Below are 21,465 nucleotides of genomic sequence, written 5' to 3' on the forward strand. Positions count from 1 at the left end.
TTCAGGATCAGTGGTGAGAGTGGCGATACCAGGAGGGTGGCGGGTGAGGTGGAAAGGGAGAACCGATTACAAAGAACTACATAAAACCTCCTCCCTAGGGGACGGACAACAGAAAAGTGGTTGATGGGTGACATGGGACAGTGTAAGATATGACAAAATAATAATTTATAAATTATCAAGGGTTTATGAAGGAGGCGGGAGCAGGGAGAGAGAGGGAAAATGAAGAGCTGATGTCAGGGGCTTAAGTGGAGAGCAAAAGTTTTGAGAATGATGAGGGCAATGAATGTACAAATGTGCTTTACACAATTGATGTACATATGGATTGTGGTAAGAGTTGTATGAGCCCTTAATAAAATGATTTTTTAAATGCTTGATCAGTCTCTAAACAGTTTTTCATGGGGCCCATTCCCCATCAAACTTGTTGCAATAATTAAAAAACCCTCAGATCTACTCTGACATGCAAGAGTTGGAGTGACTTGATGACAGCTGGCTTTTCAAACACCACTGTGAGACAAAGCACTAGGCTCGGGCTTTCTTTTCCTGTTTTTGAAAAGCGCTTGAACAACTAAGGTGCGCTGTGTTATTTTAGAATAGCCTGCCAGGTAGGAGCCACGCAGTCCCACCTAGCAGGCCTATGACCTTCAGAAGGGAGGGAGCACGATGCAGGCATGCCTATGCACTGATCCTAACTATGCAGGAAGATCCTAAACAGACGGGGTAGTAGCACCACCCCCCAAAGGAATTTTTTTCCAAAGCTATGTATTTAAATTTTTTTACAAGACAACCATCTCACTGTCAAAGTACTCTCCATTACACTTGATACATTTGTCAAATCTCCAATTCCACTTCTGGAAGTATTTTTCAAACCCATCTGTTTGGACAACTGACAAGTCCCTTGGTTTGTTTTTTTCACTTCCTCTGTGTCGTCAAATCGCTGTCCTGTCATGTCCCTCTTTATTCGCAGAAACAAAAAGAAGTCTCACAGAACAAGGTCAGGTGAGTAAGGTGGCTGTTTTTTACCAAAAACTGGCACACTCAAGTGGCTGTGTGAACAGGTGCATTGTCGTGATGGCAAAAACAGTCCCGTCTGCCACAAACTAGGCCTTTTTTATCGCACACCATTATGCAATTTTTCAGATTCTACTCTCTAAATAGAAAGCTTGATTAACAGTCTGACCTGGTGGAACAAACTCCAAATGCACTATGAGTTGACATTTTTGTCTGTTCGGGACGCTGACAGATGTCGAGAATGAAGTTTGTCATCAATCGACACTTCACCTTTTTTGAAATGAGAAACCATTCGTACACTTGAGTTTTTCCCATAGCCCTATCCTTATAAGCTGTGTTCAACATCACATTTTTCCCCGAGCAGAAGCAAAATTTCACAGCCACACTCTTCTGTTAAATTTGCCATCACAAAAAATGAGGTTTAAGCAAAACTGCTTTTATGAAAAAAATTCACTATGACCAGGGATGCCCTTCCCAGGTGATGTCACTGGGTGCACTAACTCAGAGCTGGACGGGCGCATATCAGGAAAAATGTGTACTACGGCAGCGTGGCCCGGTGCAGCTTTTCCCCGGGCTTTTTAGGTACCCTCTCGTATTCGAGTTCCCAAATGACGGGGGACTCTAGCCTCAGAGCTCTCTCTGGGAGCTGCTGTCTCAGAGAGAAGGTCTATGCATAGGACAGTGAAGCAGGTACCTGTGTCCAACGGGAGCCTCACGCTGGGACCTCTCCCTGACCTGGCCTGATGGGTCTTTCTAAGTTGTATCCTTTCTGGCTATAAGTGGTTTATTTAAAGTCTAAGTAGGTGGCATGTAACTATTTTGAGCTGTTCTAGAGGATTAATGAACCTCCTGGAGGAATGGGACATTAGAGGCTGACAGAGTCGGTTAGTGCTGACCTAGGTCTGTGTGTCTGGGTGATAAGGACATGGCTACATAGGAAGTAGATGAAAAAAGTAGGGCTTTCTTCTAGTGAGTGACACAGACAGACGAGACATGAGAGAAGCAGACAGACACACACACACCAATGCAGACTCCTGCACCTCTCGCTAGCTGTTCTCTGATGACCTGGCCTCAGCACTGTTTGCTCAGGAGAGCCGAGAATGAGGTCTGACCTCACTTTGGTGGCTAGGATCTGAAAGAGCTTTTGGCCCTGAAGCAAGCAGGAGAGGAGGAACAGAAATGTGGACAGGTGAATCCTAGCTCCATTTCCAAGCGAGAACAGTTTTCACGCCGGTCCCAGTATTCATTCCGTGATAAATGTGGGGTTTGCCTCTTAGAGTGCAGTTGTAGCATTATACACATAGGTGTAAATTATGTGGCGACTTAATGTCAAAGTAAATAACTTGCTATCATTACATATATGGGAGGAGTACATTCTTCCACCTCCACAATATTCCCTTGATTTCTGGACTATAATAGAACATATGTTGAAGTTTGAAGCTCCACATGTAGATGAAAAATTCTAACTTCCCATAAGAAACTCATTGCCATCGAGTGGTGCCAACCCTAGCGACCCTACAGAAGAGGGTAGAACCAAAAAAACCTTTTTTTTTTTAAAACATTTTATTAGGGGCTCATACAACTCTTATCACAATCCACACATATACATACATCAATTGTATAAAGCACATCCGTACATTCTTTGCCCTAATCACTCTCAAAGCATTTGCTCTCCACTTAAGCCCTCTGCATCAGGTCCTCTTTTTTTTTACCCCTCCCTCCCCGCTCCCCCCTCCCTCATGAGCCCTTGATAATCCACAGATTGTTATTTTGTCATATCTTGCCCTATCCGGAGTCTCCCTTCCCCCCTTCTCTGCCATCCATCTCCCAGGGAGGAGGTCACATGTGGATCCTTGTAATCAGTTCCCCCTTTCCAACCCACTCACCCTCCACTCTCCCAGTATCGCCCCTCACATCCCTGGTCCTGAAGGTATCATCCACCCTGGATTCCCTGTGCCTCCAGCCCTCATATGTACCAGTATACAACATCTGCCCTATCCAGCCCTGCAAGGTAGAATTCGGATCCTGGTAGTTAGGGAGAGGAAGCATCCCAGGATCTGGGGGAAAGCTGTGTTCTTCATCGGTACTACCTCACACCCTGACTGACCCGTCTCCTCTCCTAAACCCCTCTATGAGGGGATTTCCAGTGGCCGACACTTGGGCTTTGGGTCTCCACTCTGCACTTCCCCCTTCATTCACTATGGTATATATATATATAAAACCTTTTTTAAAAAGAAGAAAAAGAGGATAGAACCACCCTGTGGTAGTTTCCAAGACTAAAACTCTTTACGGGAGTAGAAAGCCTTGTCTTTCTCCCTAGGAACTTGTGGTTTCGAACCGCTGACCTTAAAATGTGCAGCCCACTGGGTACTATTAATCATATCATCCTTTAAAAGTTTCCGAATGTTTCACTCAAGGTTTCTGCCTGTGGATGCCATGGTGGAAGAAGCATCCTTAGTGGTCCTCCGTGTCCGCCACCCCATGTCTAAGTCCTAAAGAGGCCGAGCAACTGCAGAGACTCTGCATGGAAGGGTGGAGCTTTGAAACGAGGAAGGAGCGTCTGCAGAGCCATTCTGAGCATTAGGGGGCGCTCAGACCATGTGGTCACCAGGGATCCAAACACCAAGGGCTCTGGAGGCTTTGGGTTTGCCACTAACTGGACTGTGGAGGAGGGGTACACAGCCATGAATGCAAGGCCAGCCAGGGAGATGGAAGAGCTTTGGAACCGCAGGGCTGGCTGTCTCAGGAGAAGCCTCTCAAAGACCAGGTGCCCCTTGAGCCGTGAAAAAGAGCTCTACTGGGGGCTTCAGAGAAGGCACTGAAGAGCACCACCCACAAGATGCTTTTGAGCAATACGGACAACTGAAGTAATTCAAATCATGAGCGATCAAGTCAGTGGCAAGAAGAGGGGCCTGGCTTTTGTGACACTTGATGACCAGGACTCTGTAGATGAGACTGTCCTACCGTGCAGGGCCACGACTGGGGAGTAAGGAAAGCCCTGCTGAAACAAGACATGGCCAGTGGCTCTTCCAGCCAAATAGGTCGAAGCAGTTCTGGAAATGTCAGTGGTGGCCATGGCGGTGGTTTTGGTGGGAATGACAACTTTGGTCAGGGGTGGAAACTTCAGTGGATGTGGTCGCTTGGGTGGCAGTGGTGGATATGGTGGCAGTGGGGATGGTTATAATGGATTTGGTCATGATGAATGCAATTTTGGAGGAGGAGGAAGTTACAATGATTTGGGCAATTGCAACAATCAATCTTCCAAGTTTGGACCAAAGAAGGAAGGAAACTTTGGAGGCAGAAACTCCGGCCCTTACGGTGATGGAGGTCAACACGTTGCCGAACCACAAAACCGAGGTGGCTACGGTGGTTCAAGCAGTGGCAGGAGCTATGGCAGTGGCAGGGATTTCAACGACTGCCAGAAAACAAGGGTTAGCAGGAGAGGAGAGCCAGCTAAGTGATGCGGAAACTGCAGGCTCCAGCAGATTTGTGAACTCACTCAAGCACGCACAGTGGGGCAGAGCCGAGCTGCTATAAAGAAGACACGTGTTAGGCAATACTTACGTGAATGAGCAAAAGCATCTGAGGACTGTATTTGTAACGAACTGTATAACAGGTTATCTTAACTTTGGTTCTGTGGAAAGTGTAGTCTTCCAACAAAGAGTTCTAATGTAGATTTTCTTTTTTTGTGTGGCCATGCTACTAACGGAATAAACGTATTTTTGTTTTGTTTTAATGTGCTGTGTAAAGTTAGTCTACCCTTAAGCCATCTTGACAAACTGCCCAACAGTGTGAAGGACAGCACTGCTGCAGGCTAATGCCAGGAGGGTTTGAAATATCCTTCGATGTGACCTTGGAAGCCTGCGTGGGCAGTGGAGCCATGGCTTTCAGAAAGTGTGGTTGTAGCTGAGCTGACAGGTACTGGGTGCAACCTGGAGTTCACCGTTGCAATGGTATGGTCACCCAAGCAAGTTACAGGGTTTATTTAATAATAAAAGATGGTTGTTGGTGCATCCTATGCTATGAATTGAAATTGAATAATGGTAGTGGCTAAAATTATAGGTGGAGTTGGAATTTAAGTATCACCCATTATCATGTGTAATCAATAAACAATTTAAAACTAAAAGCTGCACTCAAATAGTCAAGTCTTATACCAATCAAGGCAAGACATAAGCACAGATAAAGCCCTCAAAGTGCCTTCTGAAATGTAATTGCACATGAATGTACACACACTACCCAAGAGTCACTAAAAAATATATTCAGTCACATACAAAGAAGATATGACTACAATATATGCCATCAAATCAAAACTGCATTAAAATAACTTCCCCAGTATCATCGGCAGACCCATATTTTAAGTAATTATTTTAAGTAGCACAAAACATCAGTTCTTTAGAGAAATCAGTCCTCTGGAGTACAGTGTAATAGAACTATCCTTCCACTGTTAAGGATAACTAATGCCTGAAAAATGTATTACGTCTGTCAAAGACCCATTTTTTAGTCTGACACTTTCCACAATTTCACAAACTTTGAACTACTGATAATTCCACTTCAAGGAATTTATATGGACAACAAAATAGCTAGAAGGCACAAAAATTCACATACAAATGTGTCCAATTCAGGCCACTAATAAATGTGAATCTTTACGTAAATATTCTTTATTGATGAGCTAAATGATGGCATGCTGTTTAGCAAGCATGTGCTTCAACAGAAATGGCACGGAAAATGGTTACAATACTACAATAATGAAGAAGAGCAGACACAACAACATAACAAGATAAAAGCAAAGAAAGTATAGATACATTTAATATCTACTACTCAATACATACACCAAATGTTAATCGTGACTAATAACTAAGGGTAGGATTTCAGGTTTTCATTTTCTGGTATAATTATCTGTGGTTTCCAGATTACTGCAAGTGTCAGCAAACAGGTTAACATCATACTGGTAAGATGATTAAAAACAAAGAAAATTAAATCCTTTTTAAATTCTGAACTTTTGGATAGTATCACTGCAAATTATACAATTATCTTGAATAAATTAGTGCCTTCTTAGCACAACAGGCAACACGCCAGTCTCTTAATCTTGAATAAATTACACTTTCCTCCGACATCATCAACAGGCATATATATGGTACCAAGGAAAAGGAGGCGCAAAGAAGAAGGCCCCAGGGAGATGGACGGGCACAGTGGCTGCAGCAAGGCGCTCAAACATGAGAACAACGGTGGGGATGGCACAGGACTGGGCAGTGTGTCCTTTGGTAGGACACTGGTGGCTGTAAGTCGGACCCCACTGCATGGCCCCTAACCACCACCACCAAGGAAACAGAGACAGGGCAACAAAACAGCCTTCCCACAAAAGACAGGGGGTGTACCTACAGTCCGCTGCACATCACCAGATGGACGGTCTCCAATTTTGGCTTCATATCCTGGGACAGACGCAAGGCCATATTCTCCCAATGTTGGTCTTTTGGCTTCAGTTTGAGAAACTGCTGTATGCAGAAGAATTTTAAAAATTCTTAACCAATCAGTATCTACTGGGTTTTAATAGTCATCTTATCTGTACGGATGCTCGTAAGAGCCTGGAAAAGCAGCCTAGACAGATGGATGCTGAAAATCTAGGTATGGCAGTCTCCTCATCAATGTACGCAGCAGAATTGGGCAAATACAAACCACCTCAGAGTGACGTCAGGGGTGGGATGGGGTGGGGTGGGCTCGACACTGCCTTTGATCCCTTGCTTTTCTTGCCACTTTAACAATCACTCATTGCTTTTTAAGCTGAACTTGAATACGGGGAGCATTCTTACCTGTAAGTTTAAGTGATTCCCTCTGTAGTGCTCTAGTAACTGGTACTCTCTGGTACCAGTGTCCAACACCTTCAACTTCCCAAAGGAGTTCATGGTCTCCTGGATACTTTTCAAAGTACTGCTTGCAAGCTGAAAAACACAGGTTGAGTGTAACCTTGGGAGCCAGATGACACCAAGGCAACTCAAGAGAATGACACAGCAGCTTCACTTATGAATCAAAACCGTAAGAAATAGGTTCTTTTACTAATGTGGGTTTATAATGATTATTGAAAGCTGCTAGGACAAGTTCTTATCCTTATTTTTGCCTCATTAATGTTAAGGGGAAATTACTAAAACAATATTGAAAACACAAAATAACAAATTAAAAAAATGATTAGGCTCCAATGACAGCATGAATGAAGTCACAAATTCAGACCAAATTGACCTGTCAACTCTGGGCAATTTCAAACAGAATTCCAACAGAGGTGTTTTTTTTCCCATGGAAATCCACAAAGCTAATGCTGCACTTAAAAATAGAAGACATGTCAAGAAAGACATGTCAGGATCAGTCTGAGGATAAGGGAATTATCCTAACAGCTATCGGGAATCATTATCAAACCAACGTAATTAAAACAATCCATCATTGACATTAGGATATGTAAATAGCAAAGAAGAAAAAAACAGTAAAAATCCCAGGAGAAAAAGGAAAAACAACACAAGCTAAAATTTGCTAAATGTCAGAGGCAGTTGAGTTCAACAGCAAACGGATACACTTTTCAGTAAATGGTGTTAGAACAGAAATCATATAGAAAAAATATCACATTCAGATAGATTCTAAGATGTAATGTGAAAGGAATTCTTTTTTAAATATGTGAATTTAGAGTCAGATTTAAAATGTTTCCTTATTATTTTATTTTGAATTTCTATTACCCAGTCATTTTTTTTATTCAGTTATTTGTTCTTCCTATTGTTAATTTCTACTCTTATAGCACTGTGATTGCACAAGTCACTCTGCACCATCTCAATGACTTTAAGAAGGGTTTGAGGTTTGCTTTGTGGTCTACAATAGTCTATTCAGAAGGATGAGCCAGGTGTACTGTAGAAGAATGTCTACGGAATGGACTGCTGTTTGGTGGGAAGTTCTGTATATGCCTATGATGTCAAGTTGGTTGACTGTTGGATCATCTGTATCTCTGTTGAGTTTCTTTCTAGCTCATCTGTTCATCAAAAATGATGTGTTAAAGTATTATTTATTTTTTACCATTACAAGAGTATTACAAAACTATGAAAATAATAGTAAGGGACACTTCCCTCTATAGTCAATGAAAAAATAAAGAATCCAAGATTACTAATTTATTAGAATCCTATAAGATATTAAGATACTGTTTGCAATGAATCTCTCTGCAAACCTTCCCAAATTTGGTAAGGCATACTTTTCTTTTGAAGGTAGAGAAGAATTCCTACTAGGATTATCCAAGGGCATACAATGCTTATCCTATTCTCATGTGTAAATCCAGAAAGAGACCAATTTGAAATGAGCATGGACCAATTGGCTCCTGTTTTCTGGATCTGGTCAATGTCAAAAGACTGAGGAGCACTGGGCTATCCAAATGGCCAGCAAGCACATGAAATGATGCTCAGCATCACAGTAATCATCAGGGAAATGCACATCAAAAATGAGATACCAATTCTGGTGTAGGGTTTCAACGTTGGCCTGCGATTCGCATGGTCGGCAGTTCGAAACGACCAATATCTCCTTGGGACAAAGACTGGGCTTTCTACTCCTGTAAACAGTTATAGTCTCAGAAACCCACAGTGGGTCACTATGAGTCATAACTGACTTGCTGGCCTGAGTTTTTAGGATGGCTACAAATAGGAAAATGAATGGCTAAAGATGGAAAAGAGTAAATGTTAGCAAGGATAAAATAGTTTGACAGCTTCTCACAAAGTGAAAACATGGAATTAACCTGTGGGCTAAGAATTCAACTCCTAGGTATAAAACATGAAAGAGAATCAGGAACACAACAGAAACATGTATGCCAATGTTCGCTGGATTTTCAAATTGGCCAAATGGTGGAAACAACCTCGAAATTCATCAAAAGATAAACAAAATGTAGTATATATCCCTCCACACGACGAAGATTTACTCAGTCACTAAGAGAAATGAGATTCTGAAAAACGCTTAAGCCCTTAAAACAACGCGCTGAAACAAATCAGACAAAAAAGCAAATACTCGATGATCCACCTTCTCTGAAAAACCTACAAGAAGCAAATGTGTAGAACCCAACGTTCAGAAGTAGTTTTGGAGCGTGGGAGGGAGGCAGGGAAGGGGGGAACTCTGGCTGTAAGGTGCACCAAGTTTCTATCTTGGGCCGTGAGGAGGGCTGGCAAAGGGTGCGGGTGGGTGATAGTCCCCACCCTGGTGAACACGACGGACACTGTCACGCTGTACATGCAAAAGGCTGAGACAGAAGAGGTTTTCTTATTGCAATTTTACTACCAATTTTTTAAGAGACATAAGAGTAAAAATATCATCCCAAAGGAAATAAAAGATCTGGGAGACTAGAATCAATGGTAAATGATATCTCAGAATTTTCTAAACAAATTACTTTCCTCAAACACACCTTACTTTGTGAAGAACAGAGCAGCTGTGTGGGTTTCTCACACAAGTGGAAAGCAACTCCAGTAACGGCCTGTGAAGACACTGTCATTCCCACGGCCCGCACACCCGAATACTTCCCGCACACCGTTACAAATGAGCGCCGAGAGCTCCGCCCGCTCCCTGGATGGACTCTCACAACGTGGAGCAGATGGAAGGAAGAAACTCACAGAAGAGGTCGCCGGGTTCCATACTATTTATATAGCTTTTAAATATGCAAGGCACTGTTGGGAGAATGTTATCCAAAAATGTTTTTAATGTGTGGAAAAGATAAATGCCAAATTCAGGATAGTGCTTCCAGCAGGGAGGAAAGGATGTCACACAGGAAACCATAAGACGAGCTTCCATTCTGTTGGTGATGATGCGCTTTTCAAGCTGGATGAGACATGAGTATGCTTCACCTTACACTTGTATGTCTCAAATTTTTTTTCTTTTATTCATTTTTTAATTTAAAAAATATCACAAACACTATCCCCTACCAAAAAAAAAAAAAACCCTCAAAACTCTAAAACTAAAAAGAGAGGGAAAGGCTCTGAAAAATTTTTTCTCCAAAAATGCTCAACATCATTAGTCACTAAGGAAACAGATCAAAACTACAATGTGATACTACCTCTTATCTCTATATATATTTAATGATTTCATTACAGGATGTCTATAATAGAAAAATAATAGCAAATTCTAGTAAGGATGTAGAGATGTAAAATGGTGCTGGGGAATGTTAAACAGGACAGCACTTTGGAAAGTAGTTTGGCAGTTTCTCCAGGTGACCAGCAATTCAACTACTACTGTGTACCCAACAGAAATAAAACACGTGTCAACACAAAAACTTGAACACGGCACCATTATCTGTGAAGGCACAAAGGCAGAACCAACCTAAAAACCCATCAACTAATTAATGGATATAAAAATATTCACACAATGGAATATCACTCAGGCATAGGAATATTCAAAGTACTAATTCATACAAGGATGAACTTTGGAAACATCATTCTAATAAAAAGCCATACACAATGGGTCGCACATTATCCTGCTCCCTCACTTGCAATCTCCAGAAGAGGGCAATCTACAGATGCAGAAAAGCAGCTGCTGTGGTTACTAGCGGGGTAGGGGAGAGAAATGAACACCTACGAAAGGGGGAATGATAAAAAGGTTAGGGAATTAGATGGTGCTGGTGGTTGAATAACTGTAGGGGTAAGAAAAACTACTGAATCATACCGTTTAAAAGGGTGAATTTTACCTCAATTAAAACAAAACATTTACTTAAAAACCCAATTGTCTGAAATAGACACATTAAGCCTCTGAGAGCCAAGAAATCCAAATTCATTTGTTATCAATATGTGCACACGTATAGCAACATTTTAGAGAAACAGTGGCATTTGCAACAAGAGCTTAGCACTTTGTATGGTGGTCTGTTTACCTGTGGACATGAGCAAGGACAGCGGGTATCGTAAGCCAAGCGCGTCTTCTGTAAAGGAATCCACAAAATCCTCCAGCACATGGAGCCCAAAATCTTTGCCTCGGTATTTCTTTCTCACAAACATGGTGTCGAGAACTGGTAGTTGATAGCTTTGTGTAAGAAATGAGGCACACACACTTCCTGCCGGCATAAGAACAGAAACCAAATAATTCTTTACATTAGAAGATCGCACATATATATGACACATATAAATACAGGCATACATACTCTTGAAGGAGCTTCAAAATTTTGTGGGAAAATGGAATTAAAAGATAAAGAAATTTTTCCATAAATTTTACAGCCTCTTTGTGTATGTGTGTGAGAGAGGAAAAACAAACATTTTGTGAGAGAAAATGGCATTTTAAAAAATAATTAGCAGCTCAGACTTACCAGTTGGATAGATTGGTGGGACCTGCCCCCAATAGTATGACCTTATTCATGTTTCAGGCCGAGAACTAAAGTGAGATTTCACCCCTGTGGCTCAATTTTTCAGCCAAACACTACACAGGTGTTTAAGGGGAACCTAGGGCAGGATGCACCCCCCATAATAACCAACCATTTGAAATGAAACAGACCAATAGTTGCTTAAGGGCAAAGTTCAGAGGGGCTAGGAAAGAAAGATGAACCCAACCAGGGAACACAGGGAGGGAACAGAGTAAGTGATATTACATCGTGGTGGCTACAATCCATGTGGAACAACTTGGGTATGAATAGATAAATGGTACAGTGATTTACTTTGTAAACCTCTACCCACTGCACAATAGCTAAAAAAAAACACAAACACGTAAGTAAAGGGTTAGAACACTAAAGTTTTAAATACTGTATATACTCGTGTATAAGCCAAGTTTTTCAGCACCAAAAATGTGCTGAAAAACTGGGGTTCGGCTTATACATGGGTCAGTGGTACCCCAGCGAGGTGTAACATCTTGCGGGTGTTTGCCATTCCTCTGCTGTTTATTAAAAGCCCCACTGACCCTGCAGGGCTTTGAATGTTTGTGTACTCACATCTAACCAATCAGAGCCGTCCTATGACATGCACGGCTCCAATTCGCAGAAGCACCCGTAGTGATTCACTTAAACCAGCTGCTGAACTGGTAAGGATATGTCTGTGGCTGCGCTCCGTCTCTCCCCCCTGGTCTCTGTGTTAATTCACATCCTGCATTTCCCACCCTAGGCTTATACTCGAGTCAATCAGTTTTTCTGGTTTCCCAGGTAATAATTAGGTACCTGGCCTTATACTTGGGTCGGCTTATATTAGAGTATATACGGTACTTCAAGAAAAATGTTAAAGGCATTTATAAGCTCAATAATCCAAAATGATTTAAGATATATAGCTGCTGGTACACCTCGTGGTGTCTCCACATATTAATGAGAAGCATTATATGAATAAGTATCTGTACACTTGTACGGCTTAAAAACACACCAACTATCGAATTAAAAGATTATCTGATACATATACAGTTTATAATACAGGAAGTATCCAATTCAACCTTGATACCCAAATATTCATCTTTTCCCATTACTTCCTCCCTAGTGAGTCTCATTTTTATTTATTTTATAGCAAAGAATTAGTTCTCCAAATCTGAAAGGATTATGTGTCATAACTAATTGGAAATATTTTTGTCTTAAGAACGGCTGTGTCAGTAATCATTTTCTAGAGATACATTTGTAGTCCTAAATAAATCTTTATATTTAAACAAGAAAAATGGGTGTAGAGTGGTATTTAAATAAAGGGTTTTTTATAATACAGCTATGCTGACTCATATTTTAAAAGCTTGGCCATCCAAATACATGCGTTTGCTCCTTCCGTATGTCTTTTTAAGATGCTTACAAATTGAGGACATTATTGTAGAGATACTCATTTTTAAAATTAACTTTACTATTAACTCATATGCTATCAATCTTCTACTTCCTTTGTTACCACCAATAAAACAATTATTTTCAAACTATTCATACAACTGCCTAACTACACTGTACTTCAAAGAAACAAAATTTCAAGTAACACACATCTTACAAAATGACTTAGAAATCATTCCATTTGGTGAGCAAATACAATTTTATTTTATATATTTTGTTTTATATATAAATATATATCATTTTATTTGGGCCTCTTACAGCTCTTATAACAATCCATACATCAACTTTATCAAGTATATTTGCAAATATGTTATCATCACCATTTTCAAAACATTTTCTTTCTACTTGAGCCCTTGGTATCAGCTCCTTTTTTCCCTCCCTCCCTCATCTTCCCACCTTCATGAGCCCTTAATAAATAATAATAATAATTATTATTATAATTATTCTGTCTCCTTTCACCCGTTTCTGTTGTTCGTCCCCAGGGGAGAGGGGTGTTATACATCAATCGTGATTGGTTCCCCCCTTTCTTCATGGTATTGGTACCCCCATTACTGTTCCTGGGGGGTTTATCTGTCCTGTATTCTGTGTATCGAGAGTACTTATCTGTACCAGTGTACATGCTCCAGTCTGGCTGGATTTGTAAGGTAGAACTGGGGTCATATTAGGGAGGGAGCATTAAAGAACTAGAGGAAAGTTGTGTTTCTTCAGTGCTATACTGCACCCCAACTAGTTCGTCCCTTCCTTGTGACCCTTCTGTGAGGGGATGTCCAAGTGTCTACAAACAGGCTTTGGGTTTCCACTCTGATTCACATCAATATGATTGTGTGTTTTGAATCAGAACCAACCCAATGGCAGTGTTTTTGGTTTTTCTTCTTTTATGAATGTAAGAGAAGTCTCTTACCTAATTTAACATGCTAACTTAACTATTTACCATTTTTATACCTAGAAAGCAGGATTTCCTTATAGTAACTATTGGTGATAACTATAAAATTAAGAGATTATTTTCTAAATAGTAGTTCAAAAGCAAGCTTATATCTTAATTCTTAAATGTAAACTATTTGTAGTTTTCTTTAAATCAAACAATCCTTTATCTTGACTAGCAAAAACTGTCTGCCTTGAGTTTTGTGCTCTTTTAAAGAAGCACCTATGAGATCAAACTGTGCCATAACAGTTAAATAGGAGGCTTCGTGATGTGGGGGAGGAAGCGCTCAGAGGAGGCGGGTCCAAATGGTTGCACAATCCGGAGAATGGAGGCTACCGTTCAACTGACACGTGCTCTGCTACGTTATTTCCATTAAACAAATTAAAGTGGGAAGTCCCCCATTCCAAATATTAAGATTGATTGTGGAGCTCCACTTACATCTTATTTACAGTGAATTGATGTTTGACACAGGTGGCAATTAAAGAGGATAAAGAAATGTCTATTCAATAACTTGCTGTAACAACCGAATGTATACCTGAAAGAAAAATTATGCCAGCCCCGCTTCCTTATACCATAATCAAAAATTAACTCCAAATGGATCACTGTCATCCACAGCAGCAGTGCATACATTTGCATATCTACTACCAATAATTTCTATTATTATAGATAATAACGCACACAATTCTTTTAACAAAAGCAAATCTTTGTCACCTCGGGTTATGCAAAACCTTCTTAGATACAATAGCAAAAGTACAGTGACAAAAGGAAAAGTAGATAAATTGTTCTGTGGTCTGTTCTAATTGAGTCTGTTCTAACTCCTATGCAGTCCTATGTACAACAGAACCAAGTGCTGCCCAATTCTACGTCACAGTTCTGTTGAGTCTACTGCTGTAACCATTTTCTATGTTTGAGCTACTGTTACAGACACTGCATCAATTCATCTTGTTGAGGGTCTTGTTTTTCCACGGACAAGCTAGTATATCCTCACCAAGGATTGGTCTCTCTTGATAGCATGTCCAAAGCACACCAGACAACTCGCCATTTGCACTTCTCTTTTTAAAAATTTTATTATTTTTTAAAATCATTTTATTGGGTTGGTGCAACTCTTATCACAGTCCATACACACATCCATTGTGTCAAGCACATCTGTACATTGGTTGCCATCACATCTGTACTCTAAGGAGCATGCTGGCGATCCTTCTTCCAAGAGAGTTTGTTTGTTGGGGCAGCACACAGTGTGTCCAGTGTTCTTCGTCAACACCGTAATTCAAAGAAAGACATCAGCTCGCCTCTAGTCTTCCTGATTTATTGTCCTGTTCCCCCTTGTACACAGGGTGGCTGAAAATACTGAAAATGGCTTGAGTCAGGCCCATGTTAGTCCTCAAAATGACATCCTTGCTCTTCAACACTTTAAAAAGACCTTGAGCTGATGTGACAAATGCAGTATGTTATTTGATTTCTTCGCTGCTGCTTCCATGAGCAATGATTGTGGATCTAAATAAAATCAAATCCTTGACAATTTCCATCTTTTCTCGATTTATCATCATGTCATTGACTGGTCGGTCCAGTTGTGAGAATTTTTGTTTTCTTTACACTGAACTGTAATCCACACTGAAGGCTGGGGTCTGCAAGGGCTTCACATCCTCTTGGCTTTGAGTAAGCAAGGTTGTGTCATCTGCATATTGCAGACGGTTAATGAGCCTTCCTCCAATGAAATTATACAAGTGGCCGATAGATGAAAAGATATTCAGTAACATTAGCCATTAGCTAAAAACAAATCAAAACCACAATGAGATGCTGCTCTACATTAAGTAAGATAGCTAGAATTTTTTTTTAAGATGGTAAGTGCTGGGGAGGATGTAGAGAAATTGAGCCTCTCGTGCACTGCTACTTTGGAAACGAGTCGGGCAGTTTCTTCAAAAAGTTAACAGAGTTGCACTATGACTCAGCAATTCCACTCCTAGATATGCACCCAAGAGAAATGAAAGCACATGTCCATTCAGAAACAGGCAAAAAACCCTTTATAGTGACTATTATTCCTAAAAATAGCGAATCTACTCCATAACTAGATTTAGTTATTTTGTCACCCAGGCTACTAAAGCAGCTCTTTTAATTCACTTCGTTGGCCCCTGACATCAGTCTACAATTTTCTACCCACTAGTGCTACAAAAGAGCATTTTCCTGAAATATTTACTCATGTCATCGCTACACGAAATTCCTGGCAGCTTCCTTGAAATTCCACACCCTTCACACTGGGATCTTTGTTTCATTTCTTCCCACTCTACAACCCCTATCCTTTATTCCCATAAACCTGCTCAGGATGGAGTTCCAAATACAGTATGTACTTTCATGACTCTTTATCTTCCCTCATACACGATTTACATGCCAACTACTCACATACTGACGAAGAATGAGCTTTCCCTTCCTCTTTTCTCCATCTACTGAAGTCCTACTCATTCTTCAAAGCCACTTTTACATATACTTTTTCAGTGACATCTTCCTCCGAATAAAATTAAGAGCTCACTCCTCAATGATTAACATTCTTAATCAAATACATTACACGAGAGCCTAAATATGACCTTGAGTATTATTTCTCCTGAATTTTGAGAACATCTCAAGAACAAACTTGATCCACTGACAGAGGACCTGATGAGCTGTGGGATGATGTCAATAGCATCATGCATGAAAATAGCAAAGGGTCATGAAAAAGACAGGAAACATAAAAAATCCAAGTGGCTGTCAGCAGAGACTCTGAAACGTGCTCTAACTGTAGAACAGCTATCGCACATGGAAGAAGCAATGAAATCAGAGCTGAGGACAGCTCAAAAAGACAAAGTACTATAATAAAATATGCAAAGACCCTGTGTGTTAGAAAACCAAAAGGGAAAAACATGCTCAGACTATCTTGAAAGAACCCAAGAAAAACTCAGGCTTTGAGTCGTAATACTGAAAGATTCTATGAGCAAAACATTTAACAGCACAGAAAGAATCGAGGGGATGGTAAAAAATACAGTTATTGTATATGGACAAACGTGCTTGATACAATGAACATATGGATTGTCACAAGAGCTGTAAGAACCCCCCAATCAAATGATTCATTACAAAATAACAAGAGTCATTGTGCCAAAAACAACTAGTGAACATGTGTCCAGTTTGAGCTAGCATATGGGCAAAAACAAAGGGAGTGAAGGAAGACGTCTACATGGCACTGAAGCCATTCGCCAAAAGAAGGCTCCCGCAATTAATGGACTATCAACTGAAATGTCTCAACACTGCTGGAAGCCCTCAGCAGTCTATGTCAAGAAACAGGAAGACATCTGGCCAACTACTGGAAGAGATCCGTATTTGTATCCATTCCAAAGGAAGGTAATCTAACAATGCACAACTGATACAGCAAGAACATTAGCATTACAGATAAGTAAAATTTTTCTAAGGATCATCTAACAATGATTTCAGCAGTACCTTGACTGGGCGCTGCCAGAAAATCTGTGCGGAGTCAGAAGAAGGCATAGAACAAGGAGCCCTTGCTGAGAAAGACTAGGTACTGCAGCCTTCAGCATGGATTGCAACTCGATGCTGTTTGAATCCACAACCAATGCTGTGGAAACAACAGGCAAGAAGTCACAAACTGCACTGCACTGGGTAAATCTGCTGCGAAAAACTTCTCTAAAGTCAAGAAAAGCAAGGACATTACACGGAGAACTAAAGTGCGCTTGATGCAAGCCATGGTATTTTCCATCACCTCACATACATGTGAAGGTTGGACACGGACTACGTTAAGTCTAAAACAGAATTGATGCACATGACTTGTGGTGCTGTCAAAGTACACTGCATGTACCATGGACTGCCAAAGAACAAACTACTGTGTCTCAAAAGGAGTACAGCCAGAAGGGTCCTTGGAGCCAAGGCCATTGAGACTTCCTTCATTTCACATACTTTGGGCTTGTCAGGGAAGCCCAGTAACTGGAAAAGGACATCATGCAAGTAGAGAGGTAGTGTGAGTGGGAAGACCCTGCACAAGATGGATTGACATAGTGGCTGCAATAATGGGCTGGAACTGGACAGTTGTGAGGATGGTGCGGGGCTGAGAAGTGTGTTCTTCCGTTGTACAAACTACAGTTTTCTATCTTATCCTTGAGATTTTTAGTGCTTTGAGGACTCGATCCATGGCTAACTGTGCAGTCTCCACTATGAATGGAAGCATCTCTCATAGCAGAACCCTATTGAAAGCAGGTGCTTTTTGAGATAGCTAGAATGTCACTTGAACAAAGTAATCATCTTATTTCCCAGCAACACATTTCAGAGAGCCAGAGAGTAGAATGGAACTACCATTCTCCTAAGGAAAGAATTACACCCAGGCAGATTCAAGTCCTTAAAATATAACTTCAATCTTTCTCCAGTACAAGTGTCAGCTAACTTTAGTCTTTATCTATATGAGGAAAAACCTCCCCCTCCACTCACCCACCAAAAACCCCAGGAAAAAACTCCGCTGGGTGCTTTCGTAGTATGCATTTTTCTCACTAGGCAAGCATCCAGCAACTCACTCTGAGTTAGTGCACCCAGAGGCTTCACCTGGGAAAGGTCTCTCTGGTCACAGTGTATTTTTTCATGAAAGCAGCTTCCCTCAGATCTTGTTTTTTATGATGGCTGATTTAAGAAAACAACCTTTGTTTCCTGCTTGGGAAAAATGCCACAGAAACTGTTGTGATGTTGAACACAGCTTACAAGGACAGCACTATGGGAAAACCTCAAGTGTACAGGTGGTTTTCTCATTTCAAAAAAGGTGAAATGTTGATTGATGAAAACCTCGTTCTAGATGTCTGTCAATGTTCCGGAAAAAACGAAAATATTGGCAGTTGTGCTTGAAGACCAACAACGGACCATTGAAGAGATGGGGAAGTTACCTAGACTGTCTCAGAGCTCGATTCAGCTAATTTTAACAGATTTAGGAATGAGAAGGGTTGCTGGAAAATGTGTGCCTCGTGTTCTGACTGACCAGCAAAAACGGCATCGGTGGAAAGATGCCACAGAGCTTTGAAAGAACAGCTCCTCAGCAGCCCGGACTTTTTGTCCAATTTCATTACTGGTGACGAGACACTGTGCCATTCTGACAATCCCCAAAGCAAACATCAACCAAGCTAGTCGAAGACACCATCATCACCTCGCCCAATCAAAGGTCTGTCAAGTGAAATCAAAGATCAAGACGATGCTCATTTGTTTCTTTGATGTGAGGGGGACAGTGCATTTGGAGTTCATTCCACAGGCCAGACACTTAACCAAGCTTTCTATTTAGAGGTTGCGTAAGCGTGCAACAAAATAGGCCTGATCTGAGGCAGACGGGGGACTGGTTTTGCCACCAGGACAATGCGCCTGCTCTTGCAGCCATCTCAGTGTGCCAGTTTTGGGCAAAAAACAGCATGCCTCTCTTACCCAACACACATTACTCACCAGACCTCACACCATGCGACTTCTTTTTGTTTCCGAGAACGAATAGGGACATGAAAGGACAGTGCTTTGACAAGTAAAAGAGGTGAAGAAAAAAATGGAGGAGCTGTCAGCCATCCAAACAAGTGAGTTTGAAAAATGTTTCCAAGAATGGAATTGCAGATTTGACAAATGTATTAAGGATAATGGAGAGTACACTTTAAAGGTGATAAGTTGGTTTGTTAAAAAAAAATTTAAATACATAGCTTTGAAAAACTCCGGTTTATTTTGGGTACCCCTTGTACTATGAACCCAGATTCACTTTATATCACAGTGCTTTTTATTTCTTAAAATAATTTTTGAAAGCACAAGGGTCAAAAGATGAACTTTAACAAACAGGACCAAAGACACCTTACTGCCACTGCGTTGATTCTAACTCAAAGCAACCCCACAGTACAGGGATAACTACCACTGGGGTTTCCAAGCTGTGCAACCTTCTCACAGGAGCAGAAGGCCTCCGTCACCTCTCTCTCGCGGAGCAGCTGGCAGGTTCGAGCTGCTGACTTTAGCAGCCTAACTCATAACCCACTACACTACCAGAGCTCCCAGGTAATAAAAACTGCCCCCAAACTTGCATTTTCTCTCGGCTTATTTATACTAACATGTGCTATCTGGTTTAAACAAATTCATATGCTTCTATTTTATTCTTTCGCAAGTAAAAGTTTGCCAAAGCTCCATTGAATTAACCAGTGGTTTTAGGAAGGAGAGTTTTCTTCAACTCGAATCACAAATGCGTTGCCATCAAGCCTACATCGGCTCTTGGTGACCCTGTGGACAGAACAGGACTGCTTCACGGGCTGTCTGAGGCTGTAAATCGCTGCAGAAGCACACTGACTCATCTTGCCGCCGACGGGTTCAGGCCACTGACGGTTCCTTCCATTAGCAGCCCGATGCTTAACTATGGTATCAGCGCTCCCCTTCTCCTCTTCAACGGGTTCCAGCTACTGCAGTCCTTTTAGCAAGTGGCCCTAATCATTGTATGCCACATAACAGATCAATAAAAGTGCGTCTACTTGTTACAGGGATTACACTCCAGGCTTAATTTCACTTAAATAAAACAATTGTTAGAATAGTTCTCTAGGACTTATTTGTTGGAATAAAAGCAGTCCCAATAACTCTTCCCTGATCCACACGTACAAACACACTTTCAGCTCCCCAGAAATGACAACTCTAAAACCATTTACTTGGCATTTGCTTTCTCTTGATAGCTTACTACCTCTTAATTTCTATTTCTTGGTTTTTCCATTTCCATTTCAATCAAATGACTTGCCAAAACAGAAGATGAGAATGTATCTCCTACATGCATTCCTACATCCCAGTCCCATAAGTTCAGTTCCTATCGAGGACCCCAATATAATTTATCATTTTAGCTAGATCAGTATCAACATTCATTTCAGTACCTGCAGTATGACCATGTAATACGTCTGACCAAAACGGCCATGTATTGCATCATCAGTTCTTCTTCTTCTGTACTGTTTTTTTATTTACCTTAATAACTGTTGGTCACTAATGCTGGTGTATCCCCAGATTCTCCCAGAAGGATGTAAATCTGAACTTGAAAAGCTCAAACACACTAGGGATTCGATTCAATCCATGTTCTTGAATCACTGCCCCAGAGCTTTCTGACGTTGGCCACCTAGATCAGTCAGATCTACAAAAGATCAACAGAACTTTCTGCAATGATAGGTATGGTCTATATCTACTCCTCCCAAAGTGTAGCTACCTGCCATATGTGGCCAGCAAACTTTAAAAACATGCTGGTGCGCTTGAGAAATTGATTATTTAACCAGTTCTAGAACTATGGCATAATTATGATTTGGTATTTCCTTTCTCTTTAATTGTGTCCCTCTTTCCTGATCCTGTTTTTCTTGTTTTCGTAGAACAAGGGTCCATTAGGGGCTAAATTATTTGGGGTGATCATCTGAAAATATCGTTCTTTTATTTTCACACTCCGCAGATAACTTGGGCACAGAATTGCCTTGGAAAGCAGTTTCCCCTCAGGTACATCTAGCTTTCACTTTGTCATTGACATTGAGAAATCAAATATGCTCATCTTGGTCCTTGTCAATCTTTCACTCTTTGGAGGCAAGAAATTTCACAATATAATGGATCATACTGGGCCCAATTTTAGCGACTGGAATGAGTGCCCGGTGGGCCTTTCAATGTGGAAACACGCATTCTACAGTTCTGAGGCGCCCTGGTAACGTAGTGCGTTGAGTGGTAAGCAGGTGAAAGCACCAGCTGCCCTCAGTCCAGCATATGGAGCTAGAGAAGAAACTTCCCACCAGTCCCT

General features: G+C 41.1%; 1 protein-coding gene across 2 annotated transcripts in view; it reads right to left on the reverse strand.

Annotated features, from left to right (window-relative positions):
* Positions 1-21,465, reverse strand: part of FAM169A (family with sequence similarity 169 member A) — a 52,200-nt gene that overhangs the window by 13,723 nt on the left and 17,012 nt on the right. For both annotated transcript variants that reach the window (XM_075543045.1, XM_075543044.1), the window contains 3 exons: positions 10,871-11,050; positions 6,816-6,944; positions 6,388-6,500 (listed from right to left, as the gene is read on the reverse strand). In XM_075543045.1, the coding sequence (XP_075399160.1) occupies positions 6,388-6,500; positions 6,816-6,944; positions 10,871-11,050 (422 nt within the window). The remainder of the gene's footprint in view (positions 1-6,387; positions 6,501-6,815; positions 6,945-10,870; positions 11,051-21,465) is intronic.

The sequence above is a fragment of the Tenrec ecaudatus genome, chromosome 2 (genome assembly GCF_050624435.1).
Source record: "Tenrec ecaudatus isolate mTenEca1 chromosome 2, mTenEca1.hap1, whole genome shotgun sequence".
NCBI lineage: Eukaryota > Metazoa > Chordata > Mammalia > Afrosoricida > Tenrecidae > Tenrec > Tenrec ecaudatus.